Source organism: Malurus melanocephalus, unplaced genomic scaffold (genome assembly GCF_030028575.1).
Source record: "Malurus melanocephalus ecotype Western Australia unplaced genomic scaffold, MMel_1.1 scaffold_14, whole genome shotgun sequence".
NCBI classification, from domain to species: Eukaryota; Metazoa; Chordata; class Aves; order Passeriformes; family Maluridae; genus Malurus; species Malurus melanocephalus.
Window position 1 is genome coordinate 2,057,320 of NW_026623246.1, and position 18,741 is coordinate 2,076,060.

The window sequence follows — 18,741 nt, forward strand, 5'->3', positions numbered from 1 at the left end:
CTGCTCCACCAAATTCCTTACCCTTCCCATTAGGCAGAATTTTCAGAAACTCTTCTCTTTGGTCAACATCTGCATTTTGTTTTGGAAAGTAAGGCTTTTAGGGACTAAATCTTAAATACCTGAAACACTAAAACCACACTTTTGGGGTCTTTGTACAATCAAGGATCTGCTGCTTACTTCAAAGACAGCCCCATCTTTTCCAGTAGCTCAGGAGACAAAATTTCACCCAATATCTTGGATTTTCTTGACTTTAAGCCAGGATTTCCCTGAGGATAGAGGGCAGTAAGGAAAGCCAGAGTCCCTCTAGCCCACATCTACATGATCCTGTGGGTTGATTTAGCTCTTTTTCTTTTTGCCAGTCTCTGATATGAAAATTCTAGCCTCCTTTGCAAGGTGGTTTTGGATTCTGGCTACGCAATAAGATGCATCCAGATACCCAGACAGCACATGCTATCTGGGGAAATACTGCAATCATAAATTGATTATGATGAAATGTTTTGTTTTAATAAATTATAATCCTTTTTCTCTGAGACTGAGCATTGAAGAAGGTTGGTATCTGATTGCAGACAGCTCAAAAGGAGAATTTGGTGACACAGCTGACATTCCTACCCCAGTCATTTCCCTTACAGAGTCCAGATGAAAAATCATATTCTGGAACCACATGAATGGTTCAACAATAGGTTCTCTGGAGGTACAGAGATGCTCTTTGTTTTGGTTTGATTTTGTTTCTGTTTTTATACATGAAATTACTGTGAGGAAATTCATAGCTTCTTTTTTTAGTTTCATTAAAGCCTAGGCTGCTAATAAATAAAAATGAGCAATTTCTGACACTTTATTGCTCTCAACATGTTACCATCTGAAGGAAGCATTAGTTCAAGTAGATTGGGGAAATCATACATTTCTACAACAACCAAAAATTCTGACCATTACAGACATATCATGGTCGGAAATTCCATACAAGAAAAAGCTTTTATCACCCAGTAGCATTTGATACTGAAGAGCAGCAATAGGTATTTGGACATCAAGGTCTTCAGCTAAATGTGGGAGCGTGAAAAAAAAAAAGTAATTTCATCAAGATTTGACATAAAATTTTATAGAAAGAGCTTTTTCCTTGACAAGCCGAACATATCACTTTTAGAGATTAATTCTATCCATGTAAGTAACATTGAACTATTTGTGTGACAAATAAGCAACAAATTTGCTTTACCACACCCTTTCCTTCACTCTGGTTAAAAAAAAAAATAAAAGCACTTTAAGGAAATTTAACCCATTAACAGCTTGTAGATCAAATGAGTCACTGTAGAGAGAAATGAATATAACAACATCATTGCTCTAAATGATGGGGTTTTTTTAACTGCACTTTTAACTTTTTAAGCTATGTGCTTACAATGGAATTTCCCAGGAATGTTATGAAATACCTACAATATCAAGACTGGATTGAAAAAAAGGCTCAGTATAAATTACCCAGTCACCTGTGTACCCAGTATAGTATTGAGCAGTGGATGTGGATTTAAATATACAAATAAATTCCCACTAGCTGAGTTGGTCAGAATAACAAATTATAACAAGCTGACAGAATTCAACTGTTTTGTAAACAAAATTAATATATGTGTTGACATTAGAAATGAAATCTGGGATGTAGTGACCAACACCCCATGTATGTGACTTGCTAATGTTTAGTGCAAGCATGCTCTGTGTATTCTTGGACTTTTTCCTAAACAATTTTTTCTTAAATAGTGTTGTACTTCTCCCAGCTAGGTAGAGATCTTGCTAGGCTGCTTGGYAAGCAGTCAAATATTAATTCATCAGAATCAGTGGGAAATCAGGGGATAAAGATGGTTCRTTCTCTGTTTTAAGTCTTGTGACAGATTAATGCACTTTTGGACTTCTTTGCATACTCCAGGGTCTAGGGCTTCTTTACAGAGTAGGAACCCATGCTGGAATCATGTTCAAAGAGTGTTTTATCGAAATCAACAGCAAATTCTATGGACCTGTGCCCAGTATTACCACCACAAAAGGCAAAGCTGTGTAGTATGGATTTTTTTTTTCTCAATTTCAACACAATTTTCCTCTTTTCTTTAGCTGATTCTCCCTCACCCCCAACTTGATTGACTTTCAGATGTACCAAAGGAAACTTTTGCACACTGCTAATAACTTCTTGGTTTCAACTGATGCATTATTCAATTAATGAGGTGTAACAATAACTCAGAATATAAAATTATTTAGGTGATTTCTCATTATTTATATTAAGAAGATTCTGAGTCTTGTGTGAATGTGAATGTTTTCTGTGCTTAAAAGGCTTTTTATTCACATCATCTCCAAGAGCACCACTTTTTTTTTTTTGTGGGTTTGCTGAGGACTTTCCTGCTGTTTGCATGAATGGCTACCTTCCTATTTTTCTACTACTTTCTGAAACATTGATTTCCTGTCACTTTCCTGAGCAACCTCAGTTTGATTATTTCTTTGAACCTCTTTTAGTTAGTTCCTGTACTTTGACTTAGCATGAGTAATTCTACCAAAGTGTTAGATGTGYTTTTTTGCAATGTAATTGAAATGTATAGAACTTCAAAGTGCATTAAGGTACAGGGAAACCTTGGGTTTTAATAACACACAAATTTATGGCCATACTTTACTCTAAAATTTTAACCTTTGGCATGATATGACAGAAAATATGAATTTCTGATGAAAGGAATTTGATATATAATAGTGTAGATAATTTACAGTCAGTAAAAGCGTGTGCCTGTGTGTCGATAGTCACACTACCTTCATATAAATGTATAGTTTGTATTTGTGAGTTAAAATAGGTATTTTCCTATTCTGCACACTTTATTCTTCCAAATATCTGTAATCCCTTTCTCTCTAATTTATTTATTTTCACTTAAAATTAATGTCTTCTAAGGGCAGCTCTTCCTGCCTGTACAGTCGGAAGTCACTTGTTTTTCTAYCTAATTTAATATATTGTGTGTTCCTTTTGTTCCCCTGAAGTGAAAGCTCTTTATCATGAGGATTTGCTGTTYCCTTGGCAGAACTTACCTTTTATGCAATATCATATACACTCATGGGACTGCATAAATTTAACAAAAAATAAGGTGTTTTTTCATTATGATGAAAAATGCCTGGGCTGCCCAAAGAAGATTACACAGAGCAGCAGTAAATCCTTGAGAGCAGAAGTGGTTCAGTTCACTGGTGAGTGGATGTTTAGCTCTGCTAGTACTGGCTGGAGACACAGCTTGACACACTTCATCAAACACCCATCTTGTTGTTGTCAGCTCACTTGAATTTGGATGCCCAAGAGGTTGGATCAAAGCATATTTTGAACTTTCTGCTTATGCTGAAGAGTTTCATCATTCCCCACAGTTTGCTATTTACAAGGGTATGGGCTTCTAAAAGACCTTATTGCTCAGTCAGATGAAATTTGCTCTTTAAGAAAAAGGAAAACATTTTTATTTGTGGAAGAAACAAAATATTTTGTACGAATCAGTACGAAAAAATCTATCCTGGAAGAGCAGTTAATTGTATGCATGAACAAGTAAGTGTTAGTGCTGTTTCCGTGTTGTACAACTGAATCACAATACACTAATGAAAAATTTTTATTCATTGCTAGCCACTCTGGATAAATTAATGAGATACGTTAGTCCAGTTARGTCTCTGGGCTGGGTATGTTAGAAGGAGATTAGAAAGATTTAAAAAATTATTTTCTTGGTATAGTCTGACATATCCAGAAAGGTTCTTCACCCAGAGGTGGGGCTGGGCTCTCCAACAGGATCCCAAGGGCCATTGGCACAGCACCAGCCTGAGGGAGTGCAAGGAGAACCTGAACAGTCTTAGTTATGATTTAGCTTCAGGTAATCCTGCGAGGAGTAAGGGCTTGGATTTGATGGTCCCTTCCAATTCCAGGTATGATTCTTTTAATTTTAATGGTGGAAAAGAGATTAGGTGTACAAGATACTTTTATACTCTTGTAWACAATTATAGGACTCTGAAGTGAGTTGGTAATGAAAACAAATTTTTGTGACCTAGAATTATTTTCTTTTTTAGGTACTCTGTAAAAGCAGTAACAGGACTTCTAAACTGTGCACTCAAAGTGGCAGCCATGGTCCCCAGTGGAACGGAGCAGAAGYGTTTTTAGGAAATTGTTCAAATTTTCAGGCATGCATTCCTATGTAGTACACTTCCAAGACAGCTGGCTTTTTGTACTTCTCTATTAAGCATTTTTCATCTTCTCATTTTCCTTTTTACCTCTTGCATGTATCTCTTCTCAAAGAAATCATCTTTTTGCCTGTCTGACTGGTTATCTGAGCTGGACTCAAGTTTTTGGAGATTTCTCACTCTTTAATCTCAGGWTGATATCCATTTCTAAGACTGAGATTCCTTTCTATCCTTGAATCTAGATCTGCTTAAAATATTCTACTTCTTTCTCCTTAGTGTGCATAAGTAAAAACATCTTTTTGAAAAAAGAACTGTGATCATGACATTCACTTTGAAATCAGACCAGATTCCCAAGCTGCTTAGATGTACTTGCTTAGTTGTAGACCCATAAAATAACAAAAACAAACAAAAAACTAGAAATACTCAGTAACATATTCTTTAAAGAGTTACATTTCCTGAGAATTCTGTCTTAGATTTTTAATGAAATTTTAAAATTCTTTTTACATTCATTGGGAATAAATGATRAATGACAGACTAGTGTGCATTTTTCAGACTTTGCAGAAGTAGGAGGAACTCTTGYTATTAATTCAGGATGGGTGAGGACTAATATCTCTTTGAGTGGCATAATTTATTTCCTTTTTTTGTGTGCTTGGTAGTGTTAGAAGATGGTCCTTCAATAACTATAGTGACAAATCTGTGCCAACTGTAGTACAAGATTTCATAGAATTATGGTTTGACAGAAAGAACTGACCACTTCATATTCAAAGATTTGTGAGGACCATCAATCTTTGTTCTTTTCATGTTGTGTATATGAGCTTTTCTACATCTTATCAGTGGCTTACTGTAATAGCTCTGTAATTTTCATTCGGATATTTTCAGGGCAAAACGTGGTATCACTTACATGGTGGATGTGGCAGTGGATGATATTACCTTTGAAGATTGTTCCCCTCTGCTTATCTCAGCCAAACCTCACACATCAGAGGAATTCATGTGTGCCAACAAGTGCTGCATCCCAAAGAATAATCTGTGTGATTTTGTAAATGACGTGCAGATAACTCAGATGAAAGCTCTAGTATTTGCAGTAAGTATGGTAGTTTTTTTTAATATAATTATCATAAATAACTGTGCCTGCTGTGAATTTTYATTACTCAAATACTTTTGGCAGCTCATCAGCTAAGAAAGCAAACAAGAAGGTAATAATTTAATTCTATTCCGTGGCTTTTAAGGATTTGAAATTACTATTATTTAATTTAAAATCACACAATAGAAAATACAAAGAACTGCTAATGAATTTCTTAAAATAACTCAGAAAGCAGSTGTCTTTAAAAGCAGTATAAAAATTATYCTGCTTTCCATATGAAAAGAATGTATTAAAGCTGAAAAAAATAATTCAAATGAAACACCTTTGGGAGATGAGGAACCTATCTCCTTAGATACTTCAAGGATTGTCAGGTCCCAGCAAATCATTTTAATCTGAATATTGTACAATTTTGGTTTTACAAGACATATCAAGAAGCAGCATGTGTAGTATCTGATTCAAAGGATGATATTTCATATCAAATGACTCCTTGTGGATCACAATATATGGTATTAACACCTCCGTTTTTTTTCTACTACAAATGTGGCAAATGCTTACACAATCAAATYTGCATTTTTTGATACGACATTAACWGTTGCCTCATTTTGAYTGRGAATATGAATKTGRTTTATCAAAATCTCAGTGAATACAATTCTGTGAAGAAAAGGTATACTGATATCCTGTGAAAGCTAAGGTATGTGGCAAAGGAACCATGTTTTGTAAATTATTTTCACACTATTAAAACACTCAGTGAATTCCAATCCAGGAACAGTACATCACTAACCTATATGGGGATCAGCTTAGATCTGTTGCAACTAAAAAATTAAGAGTATTTCAAGCTGCAATTACTCTGTCGAAAGATTCTCAAACTTTGGCTTTTATTTTCTGAAATTTAAAAAACCTGCTTATTTATGTGTGTTCTTTTTTTGTTTGTTTGTTCTGTGTTTTGTTTGTTTTTATGGTTTTGGTTTTGTTTGGGTTTCTTTTTTAGTTTTTGGTTGTCTGAATTGTATGTTTCCGATGAAATATCATCAGACAAGTAAAAACTGAAGCAGTAAGGGCAAAATGGTTCAAATAACCTGATGGAAGTTTTACAACCACTACAATAAGAACTTTATTCCTATTTCCTATTGGAAGAGATTAATTGAAATAGTCCTACAAAGTAAATGCTTTCCTTTTGCTAAATGCTAACACTTTTTTTATTATTATTGTTGTTTAGTACATCAGTTTGATCATGTCTGTTCTCTAGATATAGGCTTTTATTCCTGTATCTCTCAGGTGTTCTCACCTGATTTTCATATGTTCCTTCAGAAAGATGCTGATTTTCGGCACAGGTCTGAAATGCTCAATGGAGGGCAAGTTTAGAGACTGAGGACATAAAATAGTTTGCTAAATTTGGTTACATTTATACCAAGGATTCTGTTGACTATAATAGKGAAACTGGATTTGAGTGCTATGTTGTTCCATATTTTTCTAATTAACTACTTGAAAATAAATCACTTTTCATGTGTGTGCAAATATATTTCAGGTGCATCTATTGGCCACTGCAGTTTTGAGTTTGACCTTTGTGGATGGAAGCAAGATGTAAATGATGATTTCATTTACTTGAATGAAAATGAACCTAAGAACTAGCAATACTGGAAAACTGGGCACTGGACCAACTACTGATCATACACCACAAGAGCTATCTGACCATTATATTTTTATAAAGAGTTCATTTTTTTTATCTACTAGGACAGAAAGCTAGGATTTGTAATCCTATCCTAAGCAGAAGGAATAAAAAACTGAAAGGTACATGAGGATGTGGCAGTAATAGGAGYAAAGAATTTGATTTCTAGATTGCACCAAGAGAGTACTCCTAAAATTAATAAAGATGATTATTGAACTAATTTTTGAGGGGAAAAAACCCTATCTTGTTGTAGAGAAGTCAGGAMCTGATCTTATTTCATTGAAATTATGAGAAAAAAAATATATATCTTGGTGCAGGAGAATAATGATTTCTGGAACTAAATGAATGCTCCGGGAGATTCAGATGAAGTTGACAGTGAATGCAGTGTCTGATTTACAGTGTCTTATGCAAATTGTTCAAAGCAACAAACTTTTTAATGGTTTGTGATTTTRTGGAGAAAATGTGTATAAGCACAGTAACAACTGGTTTTCAAAGACTGCTGCTGCCAAAGGAAGGATGTGTGACAGAAGGCTTTGTCACCAGCTCTTCTCTAGAGAATGGAGAAATGTAAGCCTTGATCGTCCAAAATACTGCAGCACATTGTAGTCACTTCAGCTTGAACTATTTTTTGCAAATCTGGAATAAGAAAAATTCCCGGTTTTGATAAATCTTTTATAGCCTTTGCTAAAACCATCATTTTCCAGACACTTTATGCCTCATTTTGAAATGACATTTTTCTAAATTTTCATAGTCTTTAAGTGTCAAGGCAACAATGAGTGTCATCTCAGTTTCTATAATCAAACACAAAATGGAAAAGTTTGAACAATAATATTTGCCATTAATTCTAATTGTTAATAAATTGGTAATTATTTTAAATATTAATTAAAAATAGAGGAAACAATATATCTATATACATATCATCTACATGAAGAGACATATTGTGCATAAATGGAGCTGTTTTGGGAGGGAAAGCAGTTCAGAAATTGCCACTAGTAAGTTGTTTTGTTGCATTTTGATTAAATTATTTTTCAATCAGTAAAATTAATGGCTACTCTGCATGCTACTAGTACAGCTCAATTTAAGCGTTAGAGTAAATACAATCGCAGAATGTGTCTGAAGTCACCTGTTGCATACTTTATGTCCTTTTTTTTGCTCGCAGATAATTTTCTGTTATCATATGTATGGAGGTCACATGGGATCATTGATTATCTACCAGAGAACTACATMAAAACATGAAAAAATTCTCCTTAATCTTACTGGAAACCAGGGAAATTTCTGGCAGTGCAAGGCCCTGACCCTGTCTGGAGATGGCGATGATGATTTTCACGTTATCTTTGAAGGGGTAGCTGGAAAAGGTCCCAAACATGGCACCTGATGACCTCACATTTTCCAGGGAGTGCTTATCATCCCAGCAGTTTTTACCAGCAGGACCCACAAAGCTGCTTCCAACAGGTATGTGTCTGCTATGGATAGTCCTCATAAATTTGGAAAGAAGGAAGAGCAGCATTGCTTTAATTTCTTTGATTCTCTTTAATTGTGTACATATCTTGGTAAAGACAGGTAGAAATTAAAATACTTTTAGGCAGCCCATGAACTTCTAATATAATTATTTTATAAAATAATTGTCTGGGTACTGAGTCAACTCTTGTGAATCCGCAAAAGCTTTTGTCCAGCCACTTTCATTTAGTCAACACCCTGTTTAATTCAGTAGGATTTGTTTACCAAAAATTGTAAAATACGAAGTTGTAAAGAACTGAGTGGGACAGTGCTAATATGGATAGTTTGCAATATGGATAGTTTGCAGTAAGGCCAGCAGGCTTAGATGCTTTTTGGCTGGTGGGAATTGCTACTAAAACTGCTTAGGCACCRTATCCATCTTCTGCCTGTGTGGTACAGGGCCAGCATCAGTGCAATTATTTGCACCATCCTCACTTACTGCACAAGGGAAATAAAACTCAGAAAACATTTACCAGAAATAACACAGTTCAGATGGGGATGGATCCCAATAACCCCAAGGTAAGAGCTACTCATGAAAGCACCGATGCTGTAAGTTAGCAATATTTGCTTGGACACAAATGATGAAGGAGAGACTCTTTTTGACAGAACAGGACAAATCTTTTTCCTCCTTCCACATTTATCACAGAGCTACTGAAATGTAACCCCCTGAAGTGGAATTTAGGAGATGCATTTTGTTCCTGGGCCTACTACAAATTTCCTGCATGACTGCAGAAAGTCATTTTATCTCTCTTCTCTCTCTTTCTGATCAATAAAACAAAGTTAATATTTCCCAGTGTCAAGGACTACCGCAAGAATGGATCATTAATTTATGCGAGCAACTTTGCTTTGTTACTGCTGCTAATGAGTAGCCTTCCCCTTCAGGATGTCATTAAAAACTGCTCAGGCATTGGGAAAAAAACACTGATGAGACTACATCAAACCCAAGAAATTGCACTGAACTTCGAGCACAAGACAAGCAGGAAAGATACAGGCAAAATTTTCCAGACATCTCTCTGATAAGGTGCCAGTTATCGTTCTATTGTCTTCCTGCTTCTGCCAAGCCAGTCATGGAAATTTATTGCAAATGAGTTTGGTATTTTAAAGTTCAGCTTTATATGAACATTACCCCAGGAGGAACACTTGCCCAGCTTTCTGATTCTTTATTTTTGTTGTGTTCAGACTCTGTTCTCTTAATGGGAGATGTAAGTCCCTGTGGCAATGTTAGAAGCTTTAAAAGCTTTGGTTTTCATAGTAAAGGATGTTCCAAAACACTTTTATATTTTATAATAAAAAAGCTACTAAAATCTCAGCAAAGAGCCACCAGAGACTGATTTCTTGGTGTAGCTCATCTGAGATGTACTTTGTGGACTTTGTAGGTTCACAACACTTTAAGGTRATAGTTTAAATGCATCTTTATAGTAAACCATATTTTTTATATTAACAAATTTTACTTGGTCATGATAAGAGTTTACATGACCCACTGAGGGGTTCAACTTACAGCTACTGCTTAGCAGCAGTATCTGTTTAGATCATTGTTTGAAAGTGGGTCTGCTTCTGCCTGCAGAAATGGACTGAACTGAGGGAAAATGCACRCTGGGTGTTGTGGGAAATGCTCTGTAATGCAACTTTTTAAAATAGGACCAGGTAGAAYGGGCATGATGATCAAAGGCAAAAATCTGCACTCCCAGGCTTACTTGTCTGCTTATCTGTAGAAACAAAGGGAAGTTTGACCAAAAATAAAACACTTATATCCATTGCTCAATTAAAAAAAAAAAAAAAAAATCTGAGGATAAGGAAGATTGTGCAGCAGAGATCTGTTTCTTTCTTGTCTTCAGCTAGGGAGAATATTTGCTAAGAAATTGAAATGTTTCCTCTTTAATAGAAAGATCTGTAGTTTTTTTAGATCAACTGTAATACAATTCCTTTTAATTTATTTTTTCATATAATCTTTGTAATGCATACATCAAGACAGATTCTTCTGTGTCTTTTTTATCTGTATCACTTTTTAAGGCAAGTATGCTAAGAGTGTCTTTGCTTGTTATTTCTACACATAGATTGATATGGCAATGAATGTAAAGACTAAATAGAACAGAATTATTAAATGTTCCCATCTGTGACACAGATGCTCACTGTTCAGAAGGGATTTTCCCTGACTGTATAAACACCCTGAAGTTCTGCACATTAACAAAAGTATATTCTAAGGTGATTGTTTCTTTCAGACAAACACCATAATCTTTCAGAGTGATGTTCAAAGGCTGGAAGTGAGTACTGGGCAGCTGAAGAAATAATTTTGAAAGTTAGCATTGTAATTTTCTGTAAACTACAGGATAGTGTGGATTGTTCTCAACCTGCTGCTTAGCAASAACAATGCTGAAGTGCCAAGCCACTGAGAGCTACTTCAATTGCTGGGCCTGAGAAACAATAAACACCATTTTAGKCTGGTCCTTATCAAATTTTCATGGTATGAACATCAGTTTTTGCTCATGTGCCACAATGGTACTGTGTGTAGRAAAATGCAAAGACAGTTTTGTTCCAGTGATGCTATTTGTGCCTATTGCTGTGTCTCTGCAGTGCAGTAAGATTCTTGATTTAGGTTCTGCCTCGTGTAGGGGGCTGCCTGTGTCCACATCAGCCCAGGAAGACATCCTGGCCACACTGAACCTCGTCAAAAAGTTGCAGTTGYTTCTGTATTTGGTTTGTGTGRCAAGGTTTTGGCAGCARGRSGATATAAGGGTGACTGCTGTGACTGTGCCTGAAGCTTCCCTCGTGTGTGACAGGGGCAATTCCAGGTGGCTCCAGAATGGAACTGCTGCTGCTCAGGGCTGAGCCTGTCAGTGATGGTGTTATTTGTGATAACACATTTAAGAAGAGGAAAAGTTGTTGCATAACAGCAGTTGCATCCAGAGAGAGGAGTGAGAATATCCGAGAGAAAGGGCTTTGCTGAYACCAGAGTCAGGGAAGAGGAGCAGGAGAAGGTGCTCCAGGTGCTGGAGCAGATTCCCCTGCAGCCTCTGGTGAATACCATGGTGAGCCAGGATGTCTCATTGCAGACCATGGAGGTTAATGGTGCAATAGTTATCCACAAGTTATCCACGAGTTATCTTTTGTACTTACAGTTGTCTATAAAAAAAGATATCATGGATTTGACAACAATTTCCAYGATCTCTAAACTTGGTTTTCCTTCCTTCTTTCCATCCCTTCCCTCCTGCAGTGTTGTTACTGACTATAAAAATTGCAGACWCTTCCATCAGAGTTTCTGCTCATGTCTCCATACTATTCACCTGGGAATWCAGCAGCTGCCAAGGGCTGCCTGATCAGATTAGCAGACTACAATAAAGAAAAGTTATTCCCAGAGACTAGAGAGCTGCTATCTGTTGACTTCAGTTCTGWAGAGAAGACAGTTATTTTCAGCAAATTAAAAGCAATTCACTGAAGTGTGGAAYATGTCTTTGAGAACTTTGAGAATATAGGAATATTGACAGAAAATCACATCAAGGTCCAATTTCACTTGATATCCTGTCTGCTGCTGCCAGTGAGATGCTGAACAAATACCATACTTCCTCTTAATGTTCCTAATATTTCCTTTTTAGGAGACCTTACAAACCAAATGTGGTTTTGGACATGTAGTAACCCTTAATGTATTTACCTTCTGTATAGAGCCTGGTTTCCCTGGGGACACATTCAGAAGTGTGGCCCCCTTCTCATTTTTGCAGTGAGTTGTAGAGTTCTGCCGCTTGCTGAGAAAGCGGCTCTGGTTTTGCCTTTGACTGAAAACGGTGAGCAGCCAAACACACCTACTCCATATTGTTCTCTATGCAAYCATCCTTAGGCAACATTACACACTGAAGGAGTTCCAACTTATTTATTACATGGAAGCTATTCCATATGTTCTCCTTTCTCTGGCTTTTAAAAAAGTCTACTATTTTTTTGAGATTATAAAATCAGGTCTGCTTAAAGCATTTAGGAAATGAGTGACCAGTGGAATGATCCTGTAACAAAATTATTCTTTTTCACTTTTCTCTCCTTCCTGATAAATTTTAAAGCTTTGATTGTTCTGTTCTTTTTGAACATTGGGCTTTTGTGTTCCTGGAACTGTTTTAACACTCTACTGTGTCACTCTTGAYGAGTGGTAGTGATAGGATTCCACAACCATACGTGAAGATGGACTTTGTTATTCTATGTAAGTAAATTAACACTGCATTTCATTGCAGTCACTCAGGGGGCAATTAATTTGCTGAATTGTGACTGTTTATCTCCATTGCAGTTGCATAAAATAACCCTACACCTGTTGRGGCTGGATGTCACAGGGATTATAGGAAAGTGGATGCCCTGTAATGGYAGCTGATGTCAGGAAGGTTTTTCAGTTCATGACTAACACTGCGTATGGTCCTATTAAGCAACTTCATTTTCACAAGAAACTTTTCCTATTATTTAGTTTTTTCTTGCTTATRTCACCCTTATTACCTTCATATCACTGGCAAAGTTTCTTAACTCAAACTCATGCACTTCCCTTGTCTTTTATAAGTAAACAGTACAGAATACAACTATTTTTCTGTTCCTCCCTTGTTTTTGTTTTGTTTTGTTTTTTGTTGTGGGTGGTGGTTTGTTTTTTTTTTCTTTTTTTTGTTCCATACTGATTTTTGAATCATTTTAGTAAAAACTTTTGCTTCACAAAAACAATTTAAATTGATCAAATTCCATCAGAAACATAATTAAAATGAATATGCCCAAAGTAATAGAACCATCAGGAAATCAAAGTTGCTGAAAATATTTCCATTTGAAATAATGCTCAAAACTCTAGAGTCTGCTCCAAAGGCCAAAGGATATTGCTTATATCAGWCTTTTGCATAAGATTAGATCTATAAAAGTTTATAGATCTGTAATTGGACATGTTAAAATTTACAGACACATAAATAGAAATAACTTTGGCAGTTTTTGTAACTAATATATAATTACTAGAATAATAAAATTTTATGGTTTGGTGCACAATGTGATATTCTACTGAAAAGAAGAAAAAGATATATTTCTTTATGCGGAACTAATTGAATAACAGAACATTTATAGCTTCCTTTGAAACAGCMAGCATTGACCATTGACTGAGAGAACTGGGAGTGAAACAAATAAAGTAGAATGTCTAAAGCATTTTAAAATCAGTTCTGGGAAGAGAAAGAAAAAAAACAAAACTGAAAACAAATAAAAACAAACAATAATCCCAAAACCACAACAAAAAAAAGCCTAACAAACACCAACCAACCAACCAACCAACCAACCAACCAACCAACCAAAGACCCTTCACAGAAAAACGCCAAAAAAACCAAGCCTATAAAGAGGACTCATAATTTCCTTTGGAAGATTGACTTGGTTGCCTTAATTGCATACAGCAGATTGTGAATTTTTTTTCTTCATTGATACCCGAACAGCAACCTACTCTTGGATGTATCYAGAATGAAGTTCCATGCAAGTGGCAATTTTCATTTTCACCTATACAACAATACAAAAGGTTTATCATTACAGTATTTTTAAACTAAGAAATCAATATGCTTAATTTTTTTTTCTTTCTCCTTTCTGGTACAGGATACAATTATTTACAGAATTTTCAGAAAAATGGTGAAAATACTGTAGAATATGTAGATTGGTTTAGGAGCTTGATGCAAAGCTATTACTTTTCAATATGAAGTAGTCATGCATACAGGTGACTTGAATTCAACTTCTACATATATTGTCCACCACTTATGATGAAAATTATCCTTTTAATGATRGTGAAGGAGAAAAATATATAGTCATGATTTTGGTGTTGTATTTTCTAAATTTTTTTAAGATTTCTCCACCTAAATTCCAAGTCTGTATAATTGTAATCACTGTACTTTATCAATTTAACTGGAAATATTGCCCTTCTACCTTCCTTTTAATTCTACAGTTTCTTCTGATCGTTTTTGCTTGTTGGTAGCTTGGACTCTGATCTATCTCCTTTTATTCTGAGCTCTAGACTTACTAGATTGTATAATGGTTTGAAAGCAATGTGCCAATTTGCTAAACTAAAAAAGAAAATCCCATATATTTATGCTGGTGTAATTTGCAAAATAATGRCAAAATTTAGAATGAATTGTAATTTTAAAGGAGTTAAAAATACTTTTTGGCTGTGGGTATTTAGGATACATTTCAGTCCCTAATAAGTTACAACACTTGAACATACAATAAAATAGAGATAATTTCCATGGATTTGCCAAACTTTCTTAAAATTTTGTCCAAGAAACAAAATTTTTCCCCTAGGTATTCCCAGATCTATCATGTTAAATGTGAAATTAAAGTTCCCAAATTCCTTGGATCAGCAGTCAGATGAGAGCAGACCCTGGACTGGGCCCATAATTGATTACAGCTCTAGAACTGGTACTTTCCTCTGCATTTCCTTCAAATTCCTTTCCGAGCAGAGAAAAGATGAATGGCAGAGCTTACATGGAAAACACTGTGGAAATCCTGTGAAGTGGCATCAAACAATTTCATCAGGGCTGCCTTTCTAACCATGAACTATTCTGCTCTTCCCATGTTCACTCTCTTGCTAAGCAGATGTGCTGCTACTTGCTGACCTCAAAGTGCACTGAGAAACGTGAACGTGCTGAATGGCAGTGCAGTTAATAWAGTTAYWAATGCTTTRGGGAAYAAAGGATTGTACTGGATTGGATTAMYGTTAAATGAGAGCAATAAAAAWGGCTTTTGTCTTAATTGTTCATACTGGCTGGAAAAAAAAGATAAGGAGCAGAACTCCTTAATCACACTAAGAGACAGTGTAGCAATATTACAGTATAAAAGCCCCAAGTATAATTCTTGTTGCTTTCAAAACCTCACCCCAAAGCACCTTTGCTGACTTTRTAGGGATAATTTTAGTCTTTCTCTTTCAGTGTCTGAGAACAAACATATAACTCAGAGAAAAGTGAAAAGCTGACCATATTTGAAGCTACATTTCTCTATGATGCTGTGTGATTAAGGAGTTTTTGGGTATCTTTCTCCTCCATCAAGCATAAGGCATTTTTCATTTTCCTGTTGACCTCTTCAGTGGAGGCTTAAATGTGTGTGGAAGGTCATTCAAGACATCAGTGAAATCTTTTAATCATCATGTCCTCTTCAGATGAATGTGGTAAATACAGTAATCCTGAAATTTATTCCTTCTGAGCAATGACAGATGAGGATTCATAGGGGTCATGAGATTCAATTTAATCAGTTTTGGGMAGTGTCAGTTTCTCCTACACCTGACCCTTACATATTTCTGAAAGTTTTAAATATACCTGTGTTTAAATATTGTAATTTCTTACAGAAATTTTGAGCAAATTATGTTTCTTGCAGCTCTTTCATACTTCAATGCCATCTGTACACAACTGAGAATTCTCCGGAAAATTTCCTTTGTAATTTATATCTGTATTGTTGAATATTAACACTGGTTTAAGGGAAGAGATTGACATTTGTAAATAGTAGAGATCCCAACTGATGATAGATACATCTTTTGTTATCTTCCCCTTTTTATATTGAACAGTCTTATGTCAAATTAAAGGCATGACTGGACCACCTCATAGTGTCTAACATGGTGAGGAAAGTGACATTTTCTGGAAAACATCTGAGATCTTGTGGACATATAATAGAAAGGCAATTTACTGCTTATACTAAGTCTTTTTACATGCCTTTATTTGACAGAGAAATGTTTCTTAACAATTTTTTGTTCATGCTTTCAGTTCTGGAACCCRTGTTTCTCAGGTTCTAGGCCGTCATRTCCACTGTCTCCTSCCACCAAGGCTAAATCTGGCCAGGRCAGTGTCCTTYCCTCTGGTCTCAGAATCASGGCTGTGWCTGTAAAWTAGAGCTGTTTCATCAGGYTTTGATTAGGCTTTGAGAGAAGGGCTTTCCACGTGTCACATTTAGTGAGCACAGTCCAGCAGCTCTGGAAAGTTGTACAAAGATGATTTATRACTGCACTGGAGCTTCACCTTCCTCTACATGCTTTGGGCAACAGCTTGGGGTGTGGTGGGAAATATGAAAGGAACACATATTCCAGTGCAGCCTGTGAAGAACTCTCCCCCTTCAGATTCAATTATAATGTCATAAATTGCTTTTAGCTCACTGTTTTTAATTCTTTGATCTCCTTGTAGAAATTCCCTTCTGACACACCTCAGCTATTCAGAGTTTGTGCAACCCATTTCTCATACTCAATCTGTTCTGATTTATGTGTATCTGCTTTACTTCAAGCCATACTTTAGATTCARTCTCCAGACGTTTCTCCCATCAGAAATGCAGGCAGTGAAACCACTGAGCAGAGCCTGCTCTGGGCACCTGGAAATGCAGATTCCATACCTTCTTCCACCCTCCAAGCAATCAGATTGCAGTTGGACCATTAAACCAGAGGTCACAGTTAAACTATTTTGGGCTCTAAGGCARAGATATTACCAGTTATGCACCAGTCCAAGCTCTTATGAAAGCACTGTTACATTGATCTGCTTCAGGCAAGATGTTGGTCTTTAGCTATAAAATGCATTTTATGTGAGCTTCAARTTGTACTTCTAAAGGACAAGCTACAACTTTATGACATATTTTTAGGATTGTGGATTTGATCCCTAAGGAATGCTTCTTGTTTCTGTGTCTTGACTAAGGAGTTCAGACAGTAAATAGCTGGATTTCATTTTTCTGAGCCAGAGTCTGGCAAAACAAAACTTTTTTCAATATAATTTTATTTTGGATTTTTAAAAAGAGTAAATTTTGGAATGGGAGGTTAACTTTTCACTGTAGTTATTACTTAATCTCTCTCACTGTAGTACATACTGGCATATGATGAATATTATTCTGAAAAAGTTTTGCTTAAAAACTAGATGTGGATTCCTTTTCTCTTAGTATTTCTTTGTCCACGCTCAAGAAGATAGGTTGTAAATTTCAATGAGCCTTTGGAAAGGGAACACTCCATAAAAGAATTGATGTGTCACATCTCCCATTAAGCGTATGTCCTGATACCACAGTTTTCCTTGCTTGTCCTTTTCTTTATGTTGGAGCCTTAAACCACCTGATAAGCACTGGAACAATGTTAACATGTATTGCATCTTGTTTCAGTTTTCTGGCAAGGAACAGACCAATCTTGATGCCAGTGCAATAGCCGTGTTTTGTAATGTCTAGGTCTCTTCTTATTCAATATGGACATTTACCACCTGAAGAGAGTAACTAAAAATTCCATTTTGAGTTGACCTACTAGCATGTTTTATAGATTAAACAGGTGTAGATTATTCGAGCAACATGGAAAATATGCTCTGTTTCTATTACTGAAGATATTAGCGTGCAAGTAGTGTAAGAGCAGAGGAGTTAAAAAGACCTAGTACCTCCTTCTCCAGTCCAAACCTGATGGTTTTTCTTTTCTTCTGAGTGAATGCACATCCACATGCATCTAAGCAGCTGAAACTGAAGCTTTTACTCTTTATAACATTGTTTTTAGTGCTGCCCTGTTCATAGTATATGCAATAAACTCAGTATGAAGAGACATTGAATTGCCAATCTTGCCTTCAGCTCAAAATTTCTGGAAACCTTAAACAAAGTAAAGCACCGTGCTAGGACCCATTGAATGTGTCACAGTTTGGGTATGTCTTAAAGTGTATTGAGTGACTGATAAAAACCAATACTTTTCTAATAAATAAGTACATATAAACAAAAAAACAGTCTTCAGTACTCTGTCATAGAGGAGACCATAATATTGAACAGTGATAAGCTACCTTGCTGTTCATGGTTTTGATTCTTTTTGTTTCTGAGGTTTCTTTTTTAACAATTAGGATTGAGAAASAGGTTGAATATTACTGGATTGGATTACTGGAAAAGAATTCTCTGATGTTTGTCTGTGGGAATGGACAAGATAAGAAACCAGTGGAGGAAATTTTGGTTGTTGGAGAGGCTTTTGTCTGCTCTTTCTTTGTCATGGTAGTAACTTAGAAGATTAACAATTGCTTCTAAAAGTCCCTTTGGCAAATGGACTCAAGCTATTGCTTTTCTAACTTTCAGTTTTCAGAATGCAAATCAATATGTCAAAGTAGTTTCAAGGCTTACAAAACCAAATGTTTGCATTCAGTTCTAGAAAAGGAAGGCAATTGTCTTCCAAAAAAAAAAAAAAAAAAAAAAAAAAAAAAAAAAAAAAAAAAAAAAAAAAAAAAAAGCCACATCAACATCTGAAAGTCTTTAAAAATTCTTGTAATTTCTAAAGTTTTGCTTTTGAAATGAGATGCATTTTTCACATTCCTGCACTGACAAGTCAGCATTACTACGCATCATCAACGGTGATGAAAGCACTTTTCTCTGTGTCCTTGGGCTGTACTGGTGAGATACTAGAGGAAAG

The 18,741-nt window shown here is 35.8% G+C and overlaps 1 protein-coding gene across 1 annotated transcript in view; it reads left to right on the plus strand.

Moving 5' to 3' along the window:
- MALRD1 (MAM and LDL receptor class A domain containing 1) overlaps positions 1-18,741 on the plus strand; it is a 211,258-nt gene that overhangs the window by 77,743 nt on the left and 114,774 nt on the right. The window contains 11 exon segments of the mRNA XM_057384351.1: positions 532-691; positions 4,039-4,149; positions 5,000-5,192; positions 5,195-5,230; positions 6,756-6,832; positions 6,834-6,944; positions 6,946-7,010; positions 8,049-8,252; positions 8,254-8,348; positions 9,573-9,595; positions 10,965-11,080. Coding sequence (XP_057240334.1) covers positions 532-691; positions 4,039-4,149; positions 5,000-5,192; positions 5,195-5,230; positions 6,756-6,832; positions 6,834-6,944; positions 6,946-7,010; positions 8,049-8,252; positions 8,254-8,348; positions 9,573-9,595; positions 10,965-11,080 — 1,191 coding nt within the window.